Source organism: Sus scrofa, chromosome 8, assembly GCF_000003025.6.
Source record: "Sus scrofa isolate TJ Tabasco breed Duroc chromosome 8, Sscrofa11.1, whole genome shotgun sequence".
NCBI lineage: Eukaryota > Metazoa > Chordata > Mammalia > Artiodactyla > Suidae > Sus > Sus scrofa.
Window position 1 is genome coordinate 39,751,202 of NC_010450.4, and position 17,400 is coordinate 39,768,601.

Genomic DNA, 17,400 nt, shown 5'->3' on the forward strand with positions numbered 1-17,400 from the left:
GCTGTGAGCTGTGGTGTAGGTCACAGACATGGCTTGGATCTGGTGTTGCTGTGACTGTAGTGTAGGCTGGCAGCTACAGCTCTGATCTGACCCCTAGCCTGGGAACCTCCATATGCCTCGGGTGCGGCCCTAAAAAGACAAAAAAAGATGGTCTCCAGTCTTTCCTAAACATTTTTTTTAGAATGATGCTCCCTTCTGCTGGGCTTCCGAATGTCTTCTTACAATGTATTGTCAGTAACCAAGCCCAAGGCAATCTCTCCTTCTTTTAAAGTGATCAACTCCAAGTACAAGTTGACCAGGAAAAGAAGCCAAGATGCCAAAAAGAAATCTGACCAAGTTCAGGGCTTAGAGAAAGCAGGCCACATGGCACCACAAGAATTTCAGTAGAATTCAGTTGAAGTGAATTTATAACAACTTCGGTTTGGTAAGTGGCACTAAACCTATCCACGTTTAGGTAATATTTGGAGAGGCAGCTGGCTTTGACCGATGTATATTCTTTTTTTCTTTCTTTTTTTTTTTTAGGGCCACAGGTGCAGCATATGGAAGTTCCCAGGCTTGAGGTCAAATCAGAGCTGCAGCTGCCGGTCTACATCACAGCTGCAGCCGCAGCAATGCCAGATCTGAGCTGCATCTGCTCATGTCAATGCCAGATCCTTCACCCACTGAGCAGGGCCAGGGATTGAAACCACATCCTCGTGGACACTAGTTGGGTTTATTTCTGCTCAGCTGCAATGGTAACTCCCTCATACAGTCATTTTTAACTCTAATTTTCCTCTTATTCCAACTTTCTTCCGTAAAATATCTTAGAAATAAAGCAGGGTATACATCATCAAAGTCAGAAATAATCATTTAACTGGAAGGTGCATTTGTCAGGAGTAAGAGTAACTTGAATTGAGAGTACAGATCTCCTGTTTATTAATCAAATAGACCATTGCTGTGCCCAGAGATCTCACAGGTAAATACACCATGAAAGGGGAAGCCCTGGGCAGAGACACCAATAACAGAGAAATTTAAAAAACCAAAACTATGAGTCAACCTTTCCCCCATAGTAAAGCTATAATACCGAGGCAGATTTTTAAAATTTCTCATACAGGCAGAAACCCAAAGGTTTGAAAATATACTCTCTGGATGAGGCCTTGGGGAAATGGGCACATTCATATATGGCTGGCGGGACTGTAAATTGTTACCATCAGAGTGGATTTTAACCTGGCAATACTTATCAAAATCACAACTGCATCCGACCAAGCAATTCCATGTCTAGGAATGTATCCTAAAACATGCTAATGTATGAGGAGGAGATCCATAAAGGACTGTTTCTTATTTATAATAAACACCAAAAGATTGGAAATGACTCAAGGGCCCATCAGTAGGGAGCTGTTTAATACATGGGATACATCCAGAGGAAGGAATGCTATGGAAGTGAAGAGGGAAGCTCTGTGCTGATGGTAAAAAGCAAGGTGCAGAATAAAGTGTGAGAAGAGAAAGCAAGGTGAGGAACAAACAGGGTGTAGGATGCGCTGATATTTGTGTAAAATATGCCTGAGGGAATATGAAAGTTTGCATTTGCTGAAACATGCAAAAAGGAAACTCTTAGAGGAGTTTCCATTGTGGATCAGCTGGTTAAGGACCCAACGCTGTCTCTGTGGGGATGTGGGTTTGATCCCTAGTCTCACTCGGTGAGTTAAGGATCTGGTGTTGCCATGGCTGTGGCACAGCCTTCAGCAGCAGCTGAGATCCGACCCCTGGCCCAGGAACTTCCAAGTGCCATGGGTGCAGCCAAAAAGCAAACAAACAAACAAACCCAACTCCAGTGTGATATACAGAGGCCAGTGATCACTGGGTGGGGGACCAGACAAGGGACAAAAGTGGGAGGAAGCCTTTTCACTGTGTTCCTTTAAAAAAAAAAAAAAAAAAAAAAACAGTTAGGAGTTCCCGTTGTGGCTCAGTGGTTAATGAATCCGACTAGGAACCATGAGGTTGCAAGTTTGATCCCTGGCCTCGCTCAGTGGGTTAAGGATCCAGCGTTGCTGTGAGCTGTGGTGTAGGTCACAGATATGGCTTGGATCTAGCATTGCTGTGGCCCTGGCATAGGCTGGCAGTTATAGTTCTGATTAGACCCCTAGCCTGGGAACCTTCATATGCCGGGGGTGCAGCCCTAAAGATATATTAAAAAAAAAAAAAAAAGCGCAGTTAAAACACCATTATATATACACACACACACAAAGCGAGCAAGAATGGCCTTAAAAAAAAAAAACAACAACCCTGTTAAAAATTAATTATTTATGCATAGAAGAGATTGGAATAAAGCAGACCAAGATGTACATTAGGTTAACTTGAGGTTCTGGGAATAGTGACATTATTTTCTTCTTCTGATTCAGAGCCTACTTCACATGACAAGACAAAACCTTGCATGCTTAAGCCATTATGGTTCAGATCTCTGTTACCTGCAAGGAATGAAATTCTGATACAAAGTATAAAGGGAAGACTTACTTCATTTAGTATAAGGGTCTCTAGTAAGCCTTTTATTTCTTTATTTTCCCTTTATACTTCTTTATACTTTGTATCAGAATAAGTCAAAGTAAGTCAAAAAGAGAAAGACAAATACCATATGATATCACTTATATCTGGAATCTAATATACGGCACAAATGAACCTATCTACAGAAAAGAAACGGACTCATGGACATGGAGAACAGACTTGTGGTTGCCAAGGGGGAGTGGGAGGGAGTGGGATGGACTGGGAGTGTGAGGTTAGTAGATGCAAACTATAGCATTTGGAATGGATAAGTGATGAGATCCTGCTGTATAACACATATCTATATCTAGTATATCTAGTCACTTGTGATGGGACATGAGCGAGGATAATGTGAGAAATAGAATGTATATATATATGTATATGTATGACTGGGTCACTTTGCTGTACAGGAGAAACAGAACACTGTAAATCAACCATGATAGAAAAAATAAAATCTTAAAAAATAGGAGTTCCTGTCGTGGTGCAGCAGAAATGAATCCGACTAGGAATCATGCGGTTTTGGGTTCGATCCCTGGTCTCACTCAGTGGGTTGGGGATCTGGTGTTGCCATGAGCTGTGGTGAAGGTCGAAGACATGGCTTGGATCCCGTGTTGCTGTGGCTGTGGTGTAGGCCAGCAGCTGTAGCTCCAATTAGACCCCCTAGCCTGGGAATCTCCATATGCCATGGGTGTGGCCCTAAACGAACAAACAAAAAAACCACACACAGGCACACACAGAGACACACAAATAAACTATTGTTTATCTGTTAAAAAAATAAATAAAAGGCCATTTCTGCCTTTCAGGAGCTTATGGTTATTTGTCTATTTGCAGTTTTAGAGACTAACTTTAAGAGGAACCACAGAGAAATACCCATAGGCTGTCATGTTTTACAGAGGAAAGCGTATACCCCCAAACTCCAACCACCAGAAAAGGCTGTTGCTCTCCACAGGATGCACCTTCTGTAAGAAGGAAGAGTAGTGATTCTGAGAAGAGCACTCAGAAGGGCACAGGACAAAGGTGGTCTTGTTGCCAGCTAACACGCTCTGCCCAGGGCCACCTCTGTGCAAAGCTCAGTGTATGGGGTGACAGGAGGGCTCTCTGGAAGCCCCCACGTGGACTGGGAGATGGAGAGAAGGCAGCGTGGAGGGTTAGGGAGCCTGCTCTCTCCCTTGCTCGACGTTCAGCTAAGTTCTGGGGAACGAAGCTCTGGGTTCCCCCTTGAGAGGTGAGCAAAGACTTGGAAGCGCTATTTTCTGAACATCTTCATTCTTTTTTAAATTTTATTTTATCTATTTAATTTTTTTTTTTTTTTGTATTTTTTAGGGCCGTACCAGCAGCATATGTAAGTTCCCAGGCTAGGGGTCCAACTGGAGCTACAGTGGCTGGCCCACACCACAGCCACAGCAACACAAGATCCTTAACCCACTGAGAGAGGCCAGGGATCGAACCCACATCCTCATGAATATTAGTCGAGTTTATTACTGCTGAGCCACCACTGGAACTCCAACACCTTTGTTCTTAGGAATTCATGATCATTATATGTTACTGGGCAAGGTTGTAAATCTTTTTGATTCCTTTTTAAGGTATGCAGGTAAGATTTATTTAGAGCGCGAAAAGAAACCACAATTGACGTACAAAAAAGCAACAGATAACAAACACATCATATAATCCAGAAAAACAACAAAAATGTGTTTATTACTGAGCTGCCTGACATATCTCTATCATGATCATTTCCTGCATTTCCTGGCTGTTCTCTCTCCTATGATATTCACATGACATTCTCATGATTATCTTCTCCTATGAAAGCAATTTAAAAAAATATATATATACATATATATATATATATATATATATATATATATATATATATACACTTTTTTTTGTCTTTTTGCCTTTTCTGGAGGTTCCTAGGCTAGGGGAGCTGTAGCCACCAGCCTACACCAGAGCCACAGCAATGCGGGATCCGAGCTGCGTCTGCGAACTACGCTACAGCTCATGGCAATGCCAGATACTTAATCCACTGAGCAAGGCCAGGGATCAAACCTGCAACCTCGTGGTTCCTTGTCAGATTCAGTAACCACTGAGCCACCAAGGGAACTTCCTAAAAATATTATTTTCAATAGCGAGATGTAATGGTTATTAAACTGCTGTCTCTCAATCCCAAACTCTTCCTTTCAGTACTGGTTCTGGGATGCTGGCCTGCAAACCGTACTTGTGCTTTGCCCTCTAGATCTGTTAGGCTGCCAACAGGGGGCCGGGAAAGAAGACTGGAAAACAGGAAAAACAGGCAGGAACCTGACCCCCATCTACCTGCCATTCCTGCCAGCATCACCCTGGCAGTGGCCACTTACCACTTAAAGCTGTCCCTTCTCTGGACTTGTAAATCATAGAATCCAATATTTTACTTTTTTTGTTTAAGCCAGTTGCAGTTTTTTTTTTTTTTTTTCTGTTTTTACTTGTAACCAAAAGGGTCCCCAGGCTAGGAGTCAAATCGGAGCTACAGTGCCAGCCTACACCATAGCCACAGCAACCCAGGAGCCGAGCCATGTCTGCGATCTACACAGAAACACTGGATCCTTAACCCACTGGATGATGCCAGGGATCGAACCCGTGTCCTCATGGATACTAGTGAGGTTTGTTAACTGCTGAGCCATGATGGGAACTCCAAGTATTGTTAAGTTAAAGAGATGGAGATAGGTTTTGCCGCTTAAATATCATAGAGAAAAAGACCTCTAAATTCTTTAAAACAACTAACCATAACATAAATTACATTGTCCATTTAAATAGCACAGTTTGGGAAATACTTTCCCAGGTACAAAGCAGTACTTGTCTCCTGACTTAGCAAACCAATTTCTTAGTTTTCCCAATTAGAGTTTTAATCATGAGAACTTTTGGCTCCTTCCTCACTTAGTTTGGATTTTTTTTTTTCCTGCCCCAAATCATGTCACTGAAATCTCATTGGAATGAACAGCTTTTGGCAGTAGCTTCTTGGATGAAGAGCCTCTGTCAGAGAATTTTCTTTCCTTTCTTGCTCTTTCTTTCTTTCTTTCTTTCTTTCTTTCTTTCTTTCTTTCTTTCTTTCTTTCTTTCTTTCTTTCTTTCTTTCTCTCTCTTTCTTTTCCTTCCTTCCTTCCTTTTTTAGGGCTGCACCTGTATGTTCTTGGGCTAGGGGTCAAATCAGAGCTGTAGCCACCAGCCTACACCACAGCATAGCACCGCCAGATCCGAGTCGCATCTGTGACCGACACCACAGCTCATAGCAACGATGGATCCTTAACCCACTGAGAGAGGCCAGGGATCAAACCATCATCCCCAGAGATACTAGTCAGGTTCTTAACTCGCTGAGCTGCAACAAGAACTCCCTCACAGAATTTTCTCTTTGGCCAGAAGCTACCCACTTGTCAGCAAAGGACTGCAGAGGTGGCGATGGGGAGACAGATGTCTTGTCCTAGCACCCGGCTCAAAGTTCTCCTCATACGTTAGGATGGGTCAGAGGGGAGATTAGTCACGTAGCTTGCCTCGACACAGAAGGGTTAACCAGAGTCATTTAATTTTCCTAATCAAACACTCACTGTCAGTGCATCTTTTAGCGGGAAGGAGAGGAATTAAAAGCACAGACACATTCATCCTTATTTCTCACTTATACCACATCCAGTATATGCTGGCACTAGGGAATCTGTGTCCTACACACTTGTTCTCAGAACCAGGTTCCTGCTATCGAGTGGTCCCACCGTGCCCTGTGGCCCTGGAATCCTCCCCTGAAGCCCTTGAATCTCATCAGCAGCGGATGAAAGAGGGACAGTATAGAGGATTTTCAGAGGTTTTATGGGCTCGGCCTGAAAGCGATCTGTATCACTTCTGCCCATTGTTCACTGGCCAGCGCAGGTCACAAACCTACATTTACCTGTGAGGGAATCTGGAACACATGGTCTAACCGTGCCAGGAAGAAACAGAAATGGAGTTTGGGAAACACAACCCGCATCACCTCTGCCACAGATACACCGTGAAGTCTGGATTGAAACATCAATATCATTGGTTCCTTAACAACTGGCAGGTTGCTTGTTGTCAGCAGAGGATTATTAAACCTCGTTCCCCTTCTTCGTAAGAATGTGACCTTTGGTTAACTTTGTAGCTCTGTTTCCCTGGAAACCTGATAAGCGAAGAATGTCAAACTCTAGCCAGGCAAGATTGCTTAGGATAAAAATGACCCCAGCTTCGTAAATTGCATTAGACTGGGAGAAGGATAAATACTGGACAGAAAGCCAGGGCTTTGGGCTTGAGTACCATGACTCTCGTATAACTGGCCTTGTCCCTTGGAGGAATGCTGGAAGCCATATCTGTAGTGTTGTTTCTGAGAAACTGGCTTCTAGAGAGTAGAAGGGACTGAAGCCAGCGGACTCCTGATCCCCACCCTCTGCCCCCCACCCCCCATGACCACGTGAGTCTAGATCCCTCACTCCTCAGCTGTCACTTTCACGGATGGTCACAAGGACTATTCCAGAGAAGGAAAATCACTGCTGCTCCCTATGGTGAGCTGTGTTCCTGTTCCGGGCACACTGGTGGACCACAGAGCCGACTTATCTGCTCAGCACAGAATGTATGATGCCTTGGGCCCACAGGACTGTTAGGGACCATGAACATATATTAATTTCTTTTGAAATCAGAAGGAAAAAATGGGAGTTCCTGTAGTGGCTCAGTGGGTTCAGAACCCGACTGGTATCCTGGAGAATGTGGGTTTGATCCATGGCCTTGTTCAGTGGGTTAAGGATCTGGCGTTGCTGTGAGCTGTGGGGTAGGTCACAGAGGCAACTCAGATTGTGCATTGCTGTGGCTGTGGTGTAGGCCAGCAGCTGCAGCTCCGATTCGACCCCTATCCTAGGAGCTTCCACATACCGTGCGTATAGCCCTAAAAAGACAAAAAAAAAAAAAAAAAAAAAAAAAAAAAGAAGAAGAAGAGAAAAAGAAACTTTTAGGTCAAAGATAAAGTTCCAATATATAATATTAACATATTGGTCTCTATACCAATACAACTGTATGATGTAATTATACATAATTGAATATATAAGAATATGATTATAAATGTATATGAATAGATTCAATACATTTATCAAAATACATACATATTAATATAATTTTACTATACATAATATTTAATACAGATTTATTCAAATAAATACATATACTTTTTTTTTTTGTCTCTGAGCCACAACAGGAACTCCAAGTATAGTTAATTTAAAGAGATGGTGATAGGTTCCCAAAATATACATATGGAAGAGGGCCATGAAGGCAGAAGCGCTTAGGGCCATGGAAATCCTAACATGGGCCTGTATGACAGTCTTGTGAGGCCAGCCTGAAAGTTTGGCAGAGTCTAACAAGGCCCCTGTGGAAGTTACACATGAAACAGTTGACGTTTCCAAAAAAATAATCTTTTAATTAGAAACCCTCTTTTCTTCTTTAAATGGGCAATATCTCTTCCAGAACAAACTGGGCTTTTAAAAATACCACAGTTAGTTAAAATATGAAAAGTAAAATATTTGTGTCTATGTCTCTGGTTACTCTTTCATGTGGAGATAATGTGTGATTAGTTCTAGAAGACCCTCATTGACCTGAATCTAACTCTTGAAGAAAGGTATTGAGTATATTTTGCCATTATACCTAAGTCAGAGGCATTTTGGGAAACTAGTCAAATTCCAACATCTTCGTGAATTTGGCACACCTTAAAGATGGCTTAGGATATCAGTTTGCAAGGGAACTTGAGTTGTTGTCACAATCACATAGCCATCAGCCAGTGCTGCTGTGCCTGGGTTTGCTGGTTGGTGTTGGCACAGCCAGGGGCACTCTCAGTCCTGTTACTAAGAATGCTTCTCTCTTCTCTACCAAACTGACTGTAAACAACCAATTGCTTAGGACAAATGGACCGGTACAGGGGTTATGTGTTTTGTTATAAACCAAGACTATACAGAGAAGCGTTTGTTCAAAATTGGTCTTGGCTTAATTTGAGCACTCCATGGCTTATTTATTTATTTTTTTGCTATAGTATGACTGATTTTTTCCCTCTCCTTTCATCTTCTTCAAGAAAATGGTTTGTTCTGCAGATAAATTTGTCTACCTATTCATCCATCCATCCATCCATCCTGCAAACTAGAAGCAGATTTCTTTCAAAATTTTTGAGTATAGGGGAGTTCCGTTGTGGCTCAGTGGTTAACTAATCCAACTAGGAACCATGGGGTTGCGAGTTAATCCCTGGCCTCACTCAGTGGGTTAAGGATCCAGCATTGCTGTGAGCTGTGGTGTAGGTCAGACGTGGCTCAGATCCGAGTTGCTATGGCTGTGGTGTAGGCCAGCGGCTACAGCTCCAATTAGAGCCCTAGCCTGGGAACTTCCATATGCCACGGGTGCAGCCCTAGAAAAGACAAAAAGACCAAAAAAATTTTTTTTTGAGTATAGTCCCTTCAACTACAATATGAGGAAACCAAAACCCAAAACTATTAACTAAGTTGCCTTTATTCACACAGGCAGTTAGAAGTTAGACTCCAGGACAGAGTCAAGTTACCTGGTCCCAGTCTACTCCTGTCTAATGTGGATTCTTTCAAAAAGGATGCTAGCAGGAGTTTCTGTTGTGGCTCAGTGGGTTATGAACCCAACTAGTGGGAGTTCCCATTGTGTGGTTAACGAACCCAACTAGCATCCATGAGGACTTGGGTTCAATCCCTGGCCTTGCTCAGTGGGTTAAGGATCTGGCGTTGCCGTGAGCTGTGGTGTAGATTGCAGACGTGGCTCAGATCCCGAGTTGCTGTGGCTCTGGCATAGGCCGGCAGCTACAGCTCCTATTCGACCCCTAGCCTGGGAACCTCCATATGCTGCCGGTGTGGCCCTAAAAAGACAAAAAGACAAAAATTAAAAGTAAAGTGACCCCAACTAGTATCCACGAGGATGTGGGTTCGATCCCTGGCCTCCCTCAGTGGGTTAAAGATCTGGTATTGCCATGAGCTGTCGTGTAGGTCGCGGACGTGGCTTGGATCCCACATTGCTGTGGCTGTGGTGTAGACCAGCAGCTGCAGCTCCAATTCAATCCTTACCCTGGGAATTTCCATCTGCCACATGTGTAGCCCTAAAAGGCAAAAAAACCTAAAAACCAAAAAACAAACAAACAACAACCCCCCAAAACAAACAAACAAAAGCCCTCAAAAACAAACAAACAAAGAAAAAAACAAACAAAAAATGATGCTAGCAGGTCTAGCAAGGAGGTACATAGAGTCAGGAGGAAGACGAGAGCTTAGCACTTGGAAAAGAACAGCTGGTGGCCAGGGCTGGGGATTGATGATGAAGAAACTGGGCTGAGGGACTGCTCAGAGGGCCATATTTCACCAGGCACAAGATGAATCAAGCCTCCTCAGGCTCTCCTGGTTCTAAGGGCTCTTGATCAACATGGCCAGAGGCAAACAAGGCAGTCCGCATCTGTGGAAGGTTTCTTCCAGTGCGGCACAGCACTTTGAGGCTTCTGCCAAAGCAAGTCATGCAAGAGCCACGTGGTATTTTGTCTGAAGGCGCTCAGAAGCGCCTCGCCCTGAGACATCTGCCTAACAGCCTCCTGATGCTGCAGCCGAGGAACACAGAACATCAAACACTGGCATTTAGGAAGGAAGTTAGGTCTCCCATGAAACTGGAACATTTGGAGTGAGAAACCAAAGCATAAGACTTGCTGCCCAGGCAGAACCGGGGCTTAGGTTTCTGGTCAATAGAATCTATAGACAAACACGACCTTTCCCAACAAATGGGCATCAGCAGTGAACTGTGACCAGAGGCTGCAGCTAAAGGGACTGTCAGCTTGAGAATGACTCCCTTTCTGTGCAGCCCATCTCCTAACAAAGGAAACAATGAAATGCTACAAAAGAGGACAAAGAGAAGGTCTATTTTGTCCTTCGCCGCGATTGCTCTAGCAAATGCTTACCTAGCACTGTGTGTCAGCTCCCATCCTTAGAGCTTTATATGCATAAACTCACCTAGTGATCAGAACGCTTTTTACACAAGAGGAACTAGGCACAGAGAGGTGAAGTAATTTGCCTAAGCTCACACGGTTAGTAGGAGGCAGAGTTGGGCTATGAACACAAATACAGCTATTAACTTAGGTGCTAACCTCCCTCTCACTAAGAATTAAGAACAAAAGGAAATGCCTTCTGGATAAGATCTTCAGTCCAGGATCCACTCACCCATCCATCCATCCATCCATCTATGCACCCAACCATCCATCCACCCACCCACCCACTAGGTGGCAAGCTTTGGTTGGATTGTGTATTTACCTGGTAAGCAAACACAGCAGCTGTCTCCAGCTCCAAGCCAAGAGCTTCAGTGGCAGCTTCATGGTCCCCATCATGCCCCCGATCCTAGTTGTGGCAGAGCTACTGGTTTCCTTGGTGTGTGGTGAGGTTCTGGGCTGCTTCTGGAGACCTAGTCTAGATCCTACTCTTCCGGCTTCTCCAGAGATTTGATATGTACCTAATTCTTTGTATGAAATCATGTTCTCCTTGAAATGATGAGAGTGGTGTCTGCTTTCTGCACCTGAGCTGTGACTGACACTTTTTCTAAAGGGCTAAAGGTTGAAGGTTAAATAAGAGGTGCTCTAGTGCTAGCATGGGAAACAGACGTGGCTTTGAGTGCCAACTCATTGGCATCAGAGCAGGAGAGAGGTACCCTGAAAAGAAGGATCCAGGGAAGAGAGCACAGATATGCAGGAGCAGTCAGAGGTGGAAAAGGAACCCCCGAAGAGCAGGTCTAGTGCTTTCCTGGGCATCTCAGGGAGTCCAGGACATCCTAAGGAGATTCTGTAAGGAAATGACATGGGGCTAGACAAACAGTACAAATGTTTCCTGGAGCTACTGGGCTGAGGACCAAATTGTGAGAATGGGTGGACAGAGAGTTGCCCAGCCAAGGTCCATCTTCAAAGCTAGACACAGCTGGACTCTTTCTAGCCTGCACATTTGTCCTTTTGTTGACACACATTTTTGTCCCCCCAAATCCTCTAATATATGATAAAGCTATATGTCCTGCATTCAGGATGCACCCAACAGGAGGGGTTGGGGGAAGGATGGAGTGGGAGGTTGGGATTAGCAGGTGCAAACTCTTATGTAAAGAATGGGTAAACAATAAAGTCCTACTGTATAGCACAGGGAATTATATTCAATATCCTATGATAAATCATAATGGAGAAGAATATTTTTAAAATACATGTACCTATATGTCCATATAACTGAATCGCTTTGCTGTACAGCAGAAATTAACATAACACTGTAAATCAACTCTACATCAATAAAAAGATAATTTCCATTAGAATGTACTTGAAAGTCAAAAAAATGTGCATCAACAAATACTTATCAAGCATCCACTACAGGTACAAGATACCATTCTAGGCACAGAGTATATGGCAGTGGACAAACCAGATCAAAATCCTTGTCCTCATAGGGCTTACACCTGTGAGTGAAAACTTCTTTAAATTAAAAAGAAGTGCTAAAAAACCCTAACAGGTAAACCTTATCCAAAATTCCATCAAAAGCTCTTTCTCTTCCATGTAAATATAGAGCAAAAAGCCAGAGTTCCTCCTTGTCTAGCCAACCCTTCCTGTTCTCCAGAAGGTAACCATGACAAATTTTTTCCTAAAGTGTTTAAGACTTATTAAATATGCATACCATACACTTTGTATTTTATTATTTTTTAAACAAAAATAGAATGACGTTTTACAGAACGATCTCCAACTTTTTTTCACGCAATCGATCATGGATGAACTTCTGGTTTTGTTTGACTTCTCCAAGCAGATCCTGAGACAAGGATTCAAATATATCCTTGCCAAGTCCCCCACCTATCTGTATGGTTGCACAGCATGTCACTATGCGTCTATATCATTATTTGTCTAATCCCCTCAAAATATACACATACTTCTCTCCCTGCCCCCTACTTCCCACTCGCTGGAATTTTGGATGCTCGGTGAATGTTCTGATGCTATGGATTCCCTACAAGGGAAGGATATGCAAAGGTCCTCTTTCACCCTTTCAAAGGTGACGGCTGCAGGAGAGAGTTCTGAGGTCTGGAGAAATGACCGTGCTGCCTGCAGGGAGATAAAGTCTAGGAAACTTACCATTGTCCTTACCATGCCTGAGATTTCCAGCTATGACATGTTTATGTGAAGTTGCCCAAATTAGTTACCATGATGATCATAAAACTGAAAAGACCTCATTAATTAATTTGATTTTTTTAAATTTTTTGGCCACACCCATGGCACCCTGGACACCACAGCAGTGACCTGAGCCGTAGCAGTAACAACCTGATCCTTAACCATTGGACCATCAGGCAACTCCAAGACCTCGTTATTCAGTGGTTTATTTTCCCCTTACCAATGATAGTAGCCACTTGCGTCTTGACATCCTTTGGTCTAAATTGCATATATCACCAGTTCAATCGTATCTTCTAGAACTCGTCCATACTACTGCAGTTAAGATTGGGAACTTTTTATTTTAGGGCTGCACCTGCAGCATATGGAAGTTCCCAGGCTAGGGGTCAAATTGGAGCTACGGCTGCTGGCCTACACCACAGTCACAGCAATGCAGGATCTGAGCTGCATCTGCGACCTACACCACTGCTCAGGGCAACGCTGGATCCTTAACCCACTGACCGAGGTCAGGGATCAAACCTGTGTCCGTATGGATACTAGTTGGATTTGATTCTGCTGTGCCACAATGGGGATTCCAAAATTGGGAACTTTTTAATGACAAAACTGCTACTGATTAATTATCTGGGTGATTTTTACTTGTATTTTTTGACAGTGATGCTCTCAGATCATTTAACAAAGGATGAGGATTTATGTTCCTGAGTTGAGTGCCAATTTCTAAGGTCATTTGTATCTCAGGGGGTGATTTCAGATACCCATCAGCACCATCAATCAGTACTTCTAGAGCCTTCGTGACAACCTTGGTATAGCGAGGGAGGGGGTTTTATGTTGGCAGCAAAGACCTGGCATCTGGTCCTGGCCACCTGTGAGCCTGTGGCAAGTCCCTGTGGCCTTTCTGGGTCTTGAGATAATAATACCTCTCTGGCCTGCTTGTCATGAGGATCAAAGGAAAAATAAAATGCAGGTTGACTCTTCAAATGTCAGCTACTCTACGAAGATATGGGAAGAAGAATCTGGATTTTGCTGGGCTGTAGTGGGTAAACTTAGTCCTTATCTAAATACCCACCTTAAAGAGTCAGCACCCCTCATCATGCCATTCAACTCTCCAAAAAGTTATAGAAAACAAGAGTGCATTTTATTGCATATTCATGGGGAAATGGAAGAGAAGATGCCTTCACACCTTCCACAGCAAAACCTAATGATTTTTTTCTGTTCTAATGACCTTTTCTGAGAACAACTGTTCTTCCTTGAAAGGTCGTCTTTGGCCCCCAGGAACCTGAGCTCTGTCTCCTCTGTGTCCAACAGAGACTGCCCAGCCTCAATGGCATCAGCCCTCCTTCACACCCTCAGCTTCCCTGCGGGTCTTGCTGTGCCTCCTCTCCCACTGAGTTTTGATAGAGAAATTACCCCTTTAACCTGGAGTTCTCATACCATCTTCCTACTGTCTGGTCAAAACATCCAATTAGAAAGTGGTGGGGGCATTTTATTTATTTATTTATGTATTCATCTGTTTGTTTATTTCTTCCCGTTACAGTTTATTGCACTATATTGACTATAGTTCCCTGTGCTATACAATAGGACTTTGCTATTTATATATAGAATGGTCTATATATAATAGTTTGCATCTGCTAATCCCCAGCTCCACGCCAACCCATCCCCACTCCCCCTCCACCTTGGCAGTCACAAGTCTGTTCTCTGACTATGAGTCTGTTTCTGTTTTTTGAGTTGCCTTTTTGTTTTTGTCTTTCTAGGGCTGCGCCTGTGGCATATGGAAGTTCCCAGGCTAGGAGTCAAATCGGAGCTACAGCTGCCAGCCTACACCACAGCCACAGCAACATGGGATCCAAGCTGTGTCTGCGACCTACACCACAGCTCATGGCAACACTGGATCCTTAACCCAGTGAGTGAGGGCAGGGATCAAACCTGTGTCCTCATGGATGCTAGTCAGACTCGTTTCCACTAAGCCACCATGGGAACTCTGGTGGGGGCATTTTAAATACCATTTTTTTGCTGTTGTGAGCTTTTTTCCTTGCCATAACATTATTAGGTACTTTTACTGTTCTTAGATCCAGAAACATGGGCATTGTCTCAGGCCACGCCTTCATCTCAGGGACTTGCCTAAAGTTACAGAGCAGGCGTGTGCCAGTTATAAGCCAGTACTGGTCCCTAGTCCAGTGCTCATCTCACTGCATCAAGCCTGTGGTACAAATGAACTGGGAAGGTTTCAGACTCAGGGAAACCCAGAATTTGGACTGGAAATGGACTTGGATTTCATCTTGAACAAATCCTTCACTTTACAGAGGTTAAAATGGAACCTTTTCCTTTAGTCTCAGAATCCTAAAAACACATCACAGATTAGATGGTTACTTTGAAACATGTGTACTTGCCTGGTGGGTATGATTTCCAGGAACATATACAGACTTAAACTGTTTCATGAGACTCCGAGCTCCAGCAATATCTCGAAGAGAAGTGAAGAGTTCATCCACAGCGCTTTTGGATTTGGGCAATGTCAGGTTAATTGCAGAGTCACAGCCTGAAACAATCCAGAGATATTTTCGTGGGTGAACGAATCTTTAAATTGAGTTTTAATCATGACAGGTTGTGCCCTATGTAACACAGTTGATTTTTTTTTTTAAACCTTATTTCCCCTGGCTCTTCACCAACCGGGCTGTTTCAATCATCCTTGAGCAATGAAACATATTGAGTATAAATCCCTTTGACAGAAGTAAAACTTAGAATTGCCTGGATCATAGCCACTGGCACCAACCCCTTCAATGCTGAAGTTCCACAAAAGGAAAGCTCCCTGGGGTCTCCTACCTTCAGAATAGAGCTTTGGGAAAACACGAGGAGACACAAAGGGAAGTACAAGCGAGTACTGTGATGAACTGATCTCACTTGAATCCCACCAACAGATTGCACAAAGTATAACAGCAAGAATGAGAAAGATCACAGAGGTGCACCAACAGCCGAACTTGCTGGGATGAGCTTCTGTCTAATGTGCGAACAAAGCACGTGGCTTATTTCAAAAGGCAGCCCTTCAAAGCTGATCAGACACAAAGGGGCCCTAATAAGGAGATGGCTCTCGGCAGTGATGCTATCTCTTTCTGAAACTTACATTAGATGGGTTTATTCTCTGCCTTGTTAGATGCTCATTCAGAAGAGGAATGATCGTGGATAAGTCAGAAGTTCAAAAAATCGAGAAAGATTCAAGATGAGTCTGTTGTTTTTTTCTTTCTTTCTCCTTTTTTTTTTTTTTTTCACTTTTTAGGACCACACTTGTGGCACATGCAAGTTCCCAGGCTAGGGGTCGAATTGGAGCTGCAGCTGCCCGCCTACACCACAGCCACAGCAACGCCAGACTCAAGTCTCGTCTGTGACCTACACCACAGTTCATGGCAACGCCGGATCTTTAACCCACTGAGTGAGGTCAGGGATCGAACCTGGATCCTCATGGATGCTAGTCGGGTTTGTTTCCACTGCACCATGACAGGAATTCCAGGATGAGTCTGTTTTTGACTGTTGAAATACTACAGATACATGAATCTGCCAATCCTCATGTCACCCTTAAAAGAGAGGAGCTATTATTTCCCCCATTTTAAGGATGAGGGAGCAGAGCTATAGGAAGACTAAGGGACATTCCCATCAGCACATACTCAATGTCCAGCTATATTCCCTTGGTCACCCTGGACTGAGTCGCCAATAGGTTTGGAGGATATTTCTTGTGTCCTGTAACTGCTTCCTGCCTCAAGTACCTGCATGTCTGTCTCCGTCTCTATGTCTCTGTGCTCCTGTCTGAGGACTTTCTCTGGTTAGAAGTGTGGGAGTCAGCACTTAGAAATGGCACAGGAGTTCCCGTGTGGCTCAGTGGAAATGAATCTGACTAGCATCCATGAGGATTCAGGTTCAATCCCTAGCCTCGCTCAGTGGGTTAAGGATCTGGCATTGCTGTGAGCTGTGGTGTAGGCTGCAGACAGATCAGAGATCCCACATTGCTGTGGCTGTGGTGCAGGTCAGCGGCTGTAGCTACAATTTGAACCCCTAGCCTGGGAACTTCCATATGCAACATGTGTGGCCCTAAAAAGAAAAAAAAAAAAAAAAAAGGAAAAGAAAGAAAGAACACAGCTTTTTCATCACGGCAGTGAGGGGGGAAGACAGGATTTTGGGGGCACCAGGACTGGAGCCCCAGCTGCCTTCAATAGTAACTCACTCGTGAATGTCCCTTCTCTGTGCTTTGCCTTCTGCCCCACCTCACTTCTCTACTTCCTGACCACGCAGCCAGGGATACCTTCTCAGTACACCCATGTCCTTGTCACAGGAAATCAGAGCTGCCAGGTGATTCAACCACAGGCAGCCTGTATGCTTTTTCTCAGAACAGCTTTATTAAGATACAATTCATACACCATACACTTATCCCATTTCAAGTGTACAATTCAACAGCTTTTAATATTTATACACAGTGGTACAATCATTACCACCACAATCAATTTTAGAACATTTTTATTGCATCAAGAAGAAACTCCAGGAGTTCCCGTTACGGCTCAGCAGGTTAGGACCCTGATTATTATCCAAGAAGATGTGGGTTAGATCCCTGACCTCGCTCAGTGGGTTAAGGATCCAGTGCTGTTGTGAGCTGTGGTGTGGGTTGAAGATGCACCTGGGATCCAGCATTGCTGTGGCTATGGTGTAGGCCAGCAGCTGTGGCTGCAGCTCTGAATCAACCCCTAGCC

At 43.8% G+C, this 17,400-nt stretch overlaps 1 protein-coding gene across 1 annotated transcript in view; it reads right to left on the bottom strand.

Annotated features, from left to right (window-relative positions):
- Positions 1-17,400, bottom strand: part of SCFD2 (sec1 family domain containing 2) — a 430,377-nt gene that overhangs the window by 35,674 nt on the left and 377,303 nt on the right. Inside the window, exon 6 of the mRNA XM_003482381.4 lies at positions 15,061-15,206. Coding sequence (XP_003482429.2) covers positions 15,061-15,206 — 146 coding nt within the window. The remainder of the gene's footprint in view (positions 1-15,060; positions 15,207-17,400) is intronic.